The 10,526-nt window shown below is 41.5% G+C and overlaps 1 protein-coding gene across 1 annotated transcript in view; it reads right to left on the bottom strand.

The window, feature by feature from the left end:
• Positions 1–10,526, bottom strand: part of PDK1 (pyruvate dehydrogenase kinase 1) — a 25,422-nt gene that overhangs the window by 7,387 nt on the left and 7,509 nt on the right. Inside the window, exons 4-9 of the mRNA XM_004703738.2 lie at positions 10,124–10,308; positions 9,745–9,840; positions 8,334–8,411; positions 6,829–6,905; positions 5,066–5,164; positions 1,319–1,429 (exon numbers count right to left, since the gene is read on the bottom strand). Coding sequence (XP_004703795.1) covers positions 1,319–1,429; positions 5,066–5,164; positions 6,829–6,905; positions 8,334–8,411; positions 9,745–9,840; positions 10,124–10,308 — 646 coding nt within the window. The remainder of the gene's footprint in view (positions 1–1,318; positions 1,430–5,065; positions 5,165–6,828; positions 6,906–8,333; positions 8,412–9,744; positions 9,841–10,123; positions 10,309–10,526) is intronic.

Genomic DNA, 10,526 nt, shown 5'->3' on the forward strand with positions numbered 1-10,526 from the left:
AAGAGTCAGCCGAATGGGTGGGCAGAGTGCCAGTTACTGACAGCCACGCACGCTCAAGGCAAACGTGCTGACTGGCCAGCGACTTGGACGCAGCAAGCCCGGGCAGCAGCTGATGAAGAGGTCTGGGAGAAATGTAGACGGTCTCTGTCCACGCTGTGTGGTGGCTTCAAGTGAAAGGTGTTCTGTCCCGGGTCAAGGCCACCAGAAGTGCTCAATCATCAGGTGGCCAAGATGGCCACTCATGGCTAGCCTCTGCCCAGTCATCTCCGTGTGGGCAGCAGGAAGGCGTCTCTGCGAGACCGCCACAACACCCTCACTGGTCTCCCTACCACCACAGCGGCGGCGGGCACAACCTGCCCACACCAGAGCCGATGCCGAGCCTCCAGCATGGTGCCTTTGCCCAGGGGGTCTATCAGCTGCTTGGTGAAAGATGGAGCACACCGGCTCTCTCCATCACCCGGGGGAAACCGCCTGTCCTTCAACAATAGAGAAATATTCTGGGAGTGCAGTGGACTCCATGTCTAAAGTACTTCCTCCATTAGCACTGTCCATTGATTTACATACTGCAGTGTCCTCTACGGACTTGTAAAATGTTGTGTCTATGGCCACAGCATCTTATACAGACTGCCCTCGCTCAGAAAATCCTGCCCATGGCAAAGGAGGAATCTAACTATATGTAAGAGTGAAATGGCCAGATATAGACTCAGTTATGGCTAGAAGACAATATCCTGTCCAGGATTAGAGGACAGGGATTTGGCAAAGGGCTCTGTTGAGAGGCATGAAATAAGGGGTAAGCTCACTTCAGAAACTGATGTTATTATATCTAATATGGGTGATTAGGATGTGTAAAAAATAACACACAAAAAAGATGATAGCTTGAATCATTTCAAGCTGGTGATTAGCTGCTCAGAACTCTAGACTTATTTCAGTGTCTAGAATATGAGATCTTTCTAATTAAGTACCAGCACTCGAGGGGGGAAAAAAAAAATCAACAATGAAGATTAAACCTGTGTTAACTAAATACTAATAAAACCAGCTAACTTATTCGTCACATTACTAACAGCATATAAAAATGTGATTTACTACATGCAAAGCACTGATCGTCTATCTCTATTAAGTCTGGCCGCGAGAACTCCAAAATAAACCAGCAAACGCACATCCCACAGGCTGTTTTAAATGAAGAAAGTACTTATTTGTAATAGATTCCTTCTTCCCTGTGGACCACCATACACACGTGCTTAGAGGATCTATTTGGCAGCAAGAGCCCACTAGAGGCAATTCACAAAAACAAGTTTGTCGTAATCTCTTGACCACATACCAGAGGTACTGCTCGGGAGGTTGCCACACAAGGCCGGGGTGCGGTTGAATACATGTAGTTGAAGAGTCTGTCAATTTTCCTCAGAGGTACACCCCCTCCACGGTCACACATCTAAGGAGAAAAACAGTCACACTCTGGGCCCAAGCCCAATTAACAACAAACTGCAGACCACAGTGCCACGGGTGGAGCACAGGCTGGAGCCCTGGTCTGCAAAATGCACACCGTTCAATCCAGGTTACAAAGGTAAAAACGACCCTCCATGGTAGGCCTACTGCTTCCTTAGGATGTGAAGTCTGATCCAGACTAACCTCTGACGCTTTGTCTAGTTCCTGGAGTCCCACAAGGCAAGTTTCTCTTGGATAGCAAGGTACATTTTTTATTATTTCCTGGGGGTAAGTGTGGCAAATAATATCTAATTTCACACACATGTAGGTACCTTTTGATTCAACAATTTCGCTTCCAAAAATTTATCCTAAGAAAATCATCAAAAAGTATACAAGAAAAAAAAAAATCTATCACAGCACTATTTACAATAAATAACCCAGATACCAAGCTAAGCAAGGGATTAGATTCAATAACTCTAAAAGTGAACACTGTGCCGTCATTAAATATTATATAGAGCTATTACGTACTGCCTGGAAAGGCAGCCACAACATACTGTCGAGAGAAGTTTAATATATCAAAATGACGCGGGGATTAATCCAAACTAGATTGTTGCAATCTAAACAGTTAAATACAATCCCCAATGCAACTATTAAGAAAGTAAAACAAATGACATGATGGCAGCCATAGCCCGAGCCTCCTGTTGGAGACTTCCAGACTCTCCTTCCAATAATGGGCATGATCATGCGATAGATCAAAAAGAAAGAGGAGACTTAAACCACATAATCCCACCAGACTTAACAGAGATTTATATAGAATGCTTCACCCGGCAACAGAGGACCCACACTTCCTAAGGGCCCCTGAGACATTCTCCAGGATAAACAGTTTGTGACCATAAAAGACGTCTAAATCAAAGTGGAAGGACCGCATACCACGTAAATTATGTTCCCTGACTGGAATAGAATAACATTAGAAACCATTAACTGGTGATTATTAGGAAAATTCATAACTGTGGGGATTGAATAGCATACCCCTAAATAACTAATGGATCAAAGAAGAAATCACAAAGGGAATTAGAAGTTACTATGATTTGAATGAAAAATGAAGAGAGAATAGAGCTTAGAAGAAAATGTATAGCTGTAAATACCTAAATTAAATTTTCTTTTTCAATCAATATTCTAACCTTAACTCGAAAAAAATTAGGAAAAGAACTATGTAAAACTAAAAGTGAGCAGAAACATAGAAATACTAAAGATTCTAGTTTACTTTAATGAAATACACAACAGGAAAACAATAGAGAAAAAATTAATGAAACAAAAAATCTGTTCTTTGAAAAGAATTAATAAAGATTAACCAACTTTAAGCCACTGGCCAAAACAAAAAGTGAGAAGACCCTAATTGCTAAAATCAGGGAAGCGAATGGGGACATTACTACTGACCTTATAAAATTAAAAGGCATGGAATGGCTTGATCAAGGGCAATGTAACAGAGAGGAATTACTGAAACCCAAATGAAGGCCCAGCATGATAGTGGGGCAAGAGGAAAGTCAAAGGAAACAGAGGAAAGAACTAGGAGACAAAGGTATTTATAGAGGTCTAAATATAAGCATGTACATATGTAAATATATGTATATAGGATGGTCGGGAAATAGATCTACGTGCATATATTTATAGGTTTACTATTAAGGCAGTAGATGGACACTGGACCTCCACTCAAGTACTTACTCAATGCAAGAGTACTTTGTTCTATTAAATTGGCATTCTATGATGCACACCTTCCCGACACAATTGCTGAAGACAAATGTGTGCATAAGCAAATGTGGTGAAGAAAGCTGATGGTGCCTGGCTATCAAAAGATATAGTGTCTGGGCTCTTAAAGGCTTGAAAATAAACAAGCGGCCATCTAGCTCAAAAGCAACAAAGCCCACATGGAAGAAGCACACCAGCCTGTGTGATCATGAGGGTGTCAAAGGGATCAGGTATAAGGCATCATCAGAACAAAAAAATCTTACCATAGTGAATGGGGGTGGAGTGCAGAGTGGAGACCCAAAGCCCATTTGTAGGCCACTGGACGTCCCCTTACAGAAAGGTCTCAGGTAGGAGACGAGCCAGTCAGGGTGCGATGTAGCAACAATGAAACATACAACTTTCCTCTAGTTCCTAAATGTCTCTTCCTCACCTCCCACCCCTACCCCACTATCATGATCCCAATTCTACCTTACAAGTCTGGCTAGACCAGAGGGTGTACACTGGTACAGAAAGGAACTGGAAACACAGGGAATCCAGGGCAGATAATCCCTTCAGGACCAGTCTGTAAGTGGCAATACTGGGAGGGTGGTGGGTGGGTGGGTTGGAAAGGGGGAACCGGTTACAAGGATCTACATATAACCTACTCCCTGAGGGATGGAGAACAGAAAAGTGGGTGAAGGAAGATGTCGGACAGGGCAAGATATGGCAAAATAATAATTTGTAAATTATCAAGGGTTCATGAGGGAGGGGGAGCGGGGAAGGAGGGGAAAAATGAGGACCTAATGCGGGGGGATTAAGTGGAGAGCAAATATTTTGAGAATGATGAGAGCAACGAATGTACAAATGTGCTTGGCACAATGGATGTATGTGTGGATTATAAGAATTGTACGAGCCCCCAATAAAACGATTTTTAAAAATAAAATAAAAAGCATTAGAAGAAATACTACAAACAATTGTCTGCCAACGTATTTCCTGACCTAGATGTAATGGGCAAGTTCCTTGAAAGATACAAGCTACTGAAATGGACCCAAAAACAATCTGAAATAGACATATGACAATCAAGAGATTGACTTATCCATCAGAAAATTTGTCACAGAGAAAGCCCACGCCCAGATGGCTTTACTTGAGAAGTTTAACAAGGGTTTAAACAAGAATTAACACCAATCTTTCTAAACACTTCCAAAAATAGAACTGTACTTCCCACCTCATCCATAAAGCCAGTATTACCCGCTACCACACCAGACAAAGACATCACAAGAGGAGTATGACCATCCCCTAGGAATATAGGTGCAAGAGTCTCCAACAAGCCAAGGTAACCTTGCTCTTGCTACTTTTCATCACGATTGCACTCAAAAGTTCAACTTGAAGGGGGAAAGAAGGCATCCAGAACGGAAAGAAAAACGGACATGATATTGTATCTGGGAACTTCTAAGAAATGCACACAGGAAAACGCTGAGTGCTAACACAGGAGCACAGCAAGGTTGCAGGATATAAAGTCAACCAACTCCAGCTACGGATCCGTCAACCAGCCTTAAACAGTCCAAAACGAGGTTAAGGAAACTACTCCATTTACAAGGGCATCAAACGGAATAAAATACTTAGGAGTAAATCATTTGCTATCTATGATGCACGGTAATTACCAAAATATCTTAGCTGTCACCTATCAAAGGAGATATTCCTCATGACTGATAAACAGTCTATCTCCAGGGCTTGCTTTACGTTGAATCACCTGTATTAGGACCAACACAGACTCAAGAGGGAACTCCATAATCTGCCAGATTTTCTATTTTCTATCCGCAACAGGATTTCTTTAGCTAAGAAGTTATTACGTCTTTTAGAAATTATGTACACGGTTATTATTGCATATCTACAAACAAACAAAATTTAATGCAGTTACCTTCACAGTCAAATCCTCATTGCCTAGTGTCACATGAACTTGAATAGGAGGGTAAACCCCCTTGTCAGCATGGTATTCCATCGTTGCTCTCATTGCATTCTGCAATACATTTGGGTTACATCAAAAAGAAGAAGAAAAAGAGACGAATTAACTATTTTCAAAAGTATATAAACACCATTTGAATTTTTTAAAAGTGGAATGCTTTAGAAATATGCCATTCACAATTCTTATAACAATATTTAAAGATTTCCTCTTTAAAATAATTAATAGGTCCATTCTGAGGAATTTGGAGAGGTATTTTGATATGAAGATTCTACCTAACTTACGCAAATTTTAAAAAATGAGACTTTTAAATGCTTTTAACTAGCTTATATGAAAAGAGGAAATTCTGTCCAAACTATTTTACAATTTTAATACACAACGGACAAACTGTTGCTTACTTTCGAAAAGACTCTTTTTAAAGAATCAATTTAATTGTCATACATTTAAGAAAGTTTTTTTTCACCAGTTATCATGTAGTAACAAGTCCAATTTACCGCTAGCTTGAAACAACAGATACTTCATTTTTGTAAGGCAGTTCTGCTGACTTTTAAAGACTGGCGACTGAACAATGTAGCACAGGCACCGTTACGTGTTGGGGTGCTCACTGCAAGGGCAGCAGTTTGAAACCAGCAGCGGCTGCTCCTCAGGGGGAAGATGGGACCCTACTCCTGGAACAAGGTACAGTCTGCCCTGTCCCGTAGGGGCGCGGCGAGTCTGCAGTGACTCGGTGGCAGTGAGTGTCTGGAATTGGGTCAGGGAGCACCAATCAGGAATGACTATCCCTGAAGAGATCCTGTCATCGCTCCTGAAGATGGTTTAAGATGAGGTTCCAGATGAAAGACATGACTACTGGTATCTTAAAAAATGTTACATAACACGGTCATACTTTTTTTTCCCCCAAGCAACACAGGGCACAGAATGTTTTATGTGTCTGAAATGTCAGAGAAAAAAATAACTTTATTCCTTGAAATGTCAAGTACCACTTAGTTAAGCACTTTGACAGACATTTTCCTTTTTTACGTAAGGTATATATTAGGTGCATTCTCTGTCCTGGGACAAATGAACTTTTTGAGCCCGTGCTGAGCGAACGGCTCACTCTCATCATATTCTAAGGTATTTGGTCATTTCCCAGTTTTAGTGCTTTGTCATTTGTTATTACCAGACCGCCAGTGGCCTCTTCTTTGTTCTAATTTTCTACTGGATGGAAAAACAATTACTAGATAATTGTTTTCAGCCAGAGGAGACCAGTACAACTCCTCATTCCCACCCACCCTGCGCTTCCCTGTCTAGAACAAGTGTCACATTACAATGAAAATAAAAAGCCGAGACTCAATTCTATTAAGTATTTTGTTTCATAAAATATCCCTTTATTGAGCACCTATAATAGGCTTCCCTGCATTGACATTTATGCTATTCCCAAAGAGCCTAGCAATCTTGAGTGGGACTGACCTACAGAAGAGGAAACAAAGGCTCAGAGAGATTGTGTGACTTGTCACTAAGTGGTTGAGTTAAGGTTCAAACCCATGTCTTTCTGACTTCAAAGTATGGGCTCATGACTATCCTGAGCTCTCCATCAGGGTTTACGAAGGGCAATGCGACCTGAGAGTGCACAAGAAACAGCAGTTAATCTGTTAGTGAAGCCGAGGCACACTGAACGTTCAAAGCAGATCCCTACCGTCAAGGAAGGACCGGTGAAGTTGCGTAGTTACTATTTTACAAACCTTGAAAAGCTCAAACACCATGTGATAGAGATGGGATGGTACATAAACCACTTGTATTGGTTGTCCTGGTGATTTTGCTACAGAGCAGAGAGGGAAAAATATGAAAGAACAGAGAGATGCACTGAAAGCATTTTAAAGAAAAAGTCATGTAGTGATGAAAAGAAAACATTTACTATGGGGGACTGTGGGATTTGGGGGACAACAACCACACCACTTGCTCTTCACTGCACTGTCGGTGTTTGAACCCCAACGCACAGATTTACAGCCGACAGTGACAACCTAAGTACTGTAGTCATTGCTTGCAATCCTGCATCCCAATCTACTCACTTACCTCCACCCAGTCTTCTCTGCGAAGACGATGGACTGACTCTCAAGCAGTACGGCCAGATTTTTACTTTCCAAAGGGACGCATTAACAAAAGTCTAAATTCCATAGACCAATTCATGGTCTGTCAAATTCAATTCTCTTTTCAGTTGGCTAATTTACACCCCCCATCCCCCCTGTTCTCTGACTCCGAAATCCAGAAACAGGCTTATCCATTGCCATTGGGTCCATGTTGACTCACAGTCACGGTGAGCCTGAAGGACAAGAAACAACGGCTCCGCTGGGTTAAGAAGTGCCCTGCCTGATCTCTCTCCTGAGCGCGGAGCGACGAGCGACTGATGATGCCAACAGCTGCCCTTACAGTTCACAGCCAAGCACTTACCCATTTTGCCACCAGGGCTCATTAGAATAAGGCTCAATAACAGTCTATTTCATTTTATTCTTCCCACCACCTTCTCAGCCTAGGAAATGGTTTTCCTTCTACCACACCACACTAGTTCTAAAAGAAAGGAGCCTCATGAATCTCCTCCCAAGGCAGCTAAGCCTTTTGATTTGAAAGGCACGAGCCAGGGTGCCGTGGGAGCAAGACGAAACTTCCTACTCCTGTAAAGATCGACGGGTTTGGAAACCACGGGGGCAAGTCTACCCTGTCCTTAGGGCTTCCATGAGTTGGAACTGAATCGAAGGCACTGAGTTTGGGAAGCCAGGGTACAAAGACAAGCATCGGAGAGAAATTTGTTCTCAAGTGGATGAGCGTCTTCCCTCTTCTGAACCCATCTTTTGACTTTCTCACCAGCGAAAAGGGACTTACTACTCGTCAAATCGCGGATAGCAAACCGCACAGGACTGAAAGGCAAACAAAAGTAAACAAAATAATTTCTAGGCACCATGGTTCTCTAAGACTAACTAGAAAATAAGAAATTAATAAAGACCCAGAGTGTCCATTAAAAATAAATAAACATGAATCAAAAAGCACAAAAAAATCTCTTTTGTCGTGAATCCCACCTCAGTTTATTACAAGACTTCCTAAAAAAGATTTTTTTTTCCTTAAATTGCTTTCCTGTAACCTTCATATCCATTGATAAAATGTTCTTTTCTAGTCAAACCAATTAACTGCTCATCGTCATCTCCCCTACTGATCACAGCAGTCTTCATTTAGGCACAGACAACACCGAGCTTACCGTTTAGTTCCTCGAGCTCTAACTCAGGCGAGTTAACATAGTACAGATCACAGAGACGCCTGGCACTCTCATAGCCGTCTAGTGCGAATCAAAAGAGAAAGCAGTTGAGTTAATAGTAGTGACAAGTGAAATTTTAAACTGAGTAGAAGAAAATCCACTTTCATCATTTCGGTGTAGGGGAGGTCTTGGTTTGGGGGAAAATGTGACAAAGCCGAATAGGCCCAGAGGAAGACTGACAGATATGCGTGTGTGTTGAAAAAGATATCATAAAAACAAGTAAAGCAGTAAGCTGGAGAAAATATTAAATATATACACATATATGTATATGTATATGTGTTTATATAGTTATGAAACAAAAATGTGCAGACAGTACGAGGATTTCTATAAAAATCGATTAGAAATAGGCAACAGATGTGATGGGCAACTCATAGAAGTAAAAATAAAATGACCAATAAACAGACCAAATGGAGCCCTGGTGGTGCAGTGGTTGTGCTCTGGGCTGTGATCCGCATAGTGGGCAGTTCAAACTACCAGTAGCTCCTTGGGAAGAAAGACTGGGCTTTCTACTTCTGTAAACAGTTACAGCCTCGCAAGTCCCCACGGGCCGCTGCGTGTCAGCAGTGACTCCATAGCAGAGAGGGAGTAAGACAGATAAAAGTCGCCTCAAATTGACTAAATGCAGAACAATGATAACTTGCTTTCTTCCATCAGAGTGGCAAAAATGTAAACCGGGAAACGTTCAGAGTTGGTGCGGGCTCAGAAAACAGGTACTCTGATCCATTGCTATTTTGTTGGGAGTTATTAAAATTTCAAACTCAAGTAAAAATGTTAACCTCGACTTCCAAATTACTAGCAGAGGTCAGCATAGAACTACAAGCACTTGTGGCAGTGCTTTTACCAATAGAGAACAATTTGAATAAGCCACGGGTGCCTCAGAGGGAGGACAGATCCAGGCATCAGAAACACCCATACAGTTGTATGATTCCCTGTGGACTACCCCGTGGTAAGATGGCTGTAAACCAGTAGAAAATCTACAGATGATCTTACAATATAAACACAAACCATGTATATGTGCATTTGCACTAAAAACACAAAATTGTGGGAGAATGCAAACCAAGCTGTCATAAATTAAGGCTCTTATTATTGGGAGCTAGAAAGGGCACTTGCACTTTCTGAAGTGACCCTGTTCCCCTGCACAGTATCACCATACTTTGCCTAACCATGCACTGGATCCGAAAAAGGTTTGATCCTCAATATAAGGCACAAATAGGTTAAAAAGTCATTTTCAAACAATCCACAGAGTTGCACTTAACATTTTATCTCATGATATGAACAGTTGTTTTGGTAGCAAGAGAGAACGATTCAGCTTGATTTTGGCATCCTTTCTGAAAGGGGAAACTGGAAAGTTTACCTTTAATAACTTCAATTACATTGCAGTTTGGGTTGATGCTCCCGATGTGTTTTCGATGAGATGGGCTTCCTTTGCCTTTCCCACCAAACAACAAAGCTGTCAAAAATAAGTAAATTAGGTATAGCTAATATCCCTTTCAAAGATCTGACTACTACTTTCTAAGCGTTGCCAAATACCAAAAAGGAGTTTTTCCCTTGTGCAGACACAAAGAATTTTACATTCAATAAAAATGCCAGGTCTATGCGGCTGTTCTGTTTCCTTAACAGACGTAACAAAATGAAGCTCAAAGCTTCCCCATAAAGCAAAGTTTTTAAAATATTTTTTTTAAAGGTACCAATGTATTTTATTTTGGCTCTTCTTTCAACCACCAGATACTCACAGTGCTGATTTAGTAGCATTCTAATGGAAATTCGACTCATGTAGAAACGATCCAGAAAGTACTGAACATTCTGGCTGGTGACAGGATCCACACCGAAGCTCTCCTTATATTCAACCACCCCCTGGGCCATCGTGGGAATGACATCATTGTGTCGGTTCCGGATCCGTATCACAGTATCTGTAAAGCTAAACAAGCGTGGCTGTCCAAATGGTCGCATATCTCATCACAAATATTCAACAAGCAAACCCACTGTCAAAACGGCCAAACAGTTCAACAAGTTTAGCCAACTACGGTAAACAGAGAGATCCCTAACTCAACAGAAAGAACAACCTTCTGTGTTTTCCGGCACTTACTTAAGGCTTGTTCCAGATCAGAAAGCACAATGAATGAATAAAGGTGTATC

The sequence above is a fragment of the Echinops telfairi genome, unplaced genomic scaffold (genome assembly GCF_000313985.2).
Source record: "Echinops telfairi isolate 266 unplaced genomic scaffold, ASM31398v2 ScPeMD7_4;HRSCAF=17, whole genome shotgun sequence".
NCBI classification, from domain to species: Eukaryota; Metazoa; Chordata; class Mammalia; order Afrosoricida; family Tenrecidae; genus Echinops; species Echinops telfairi.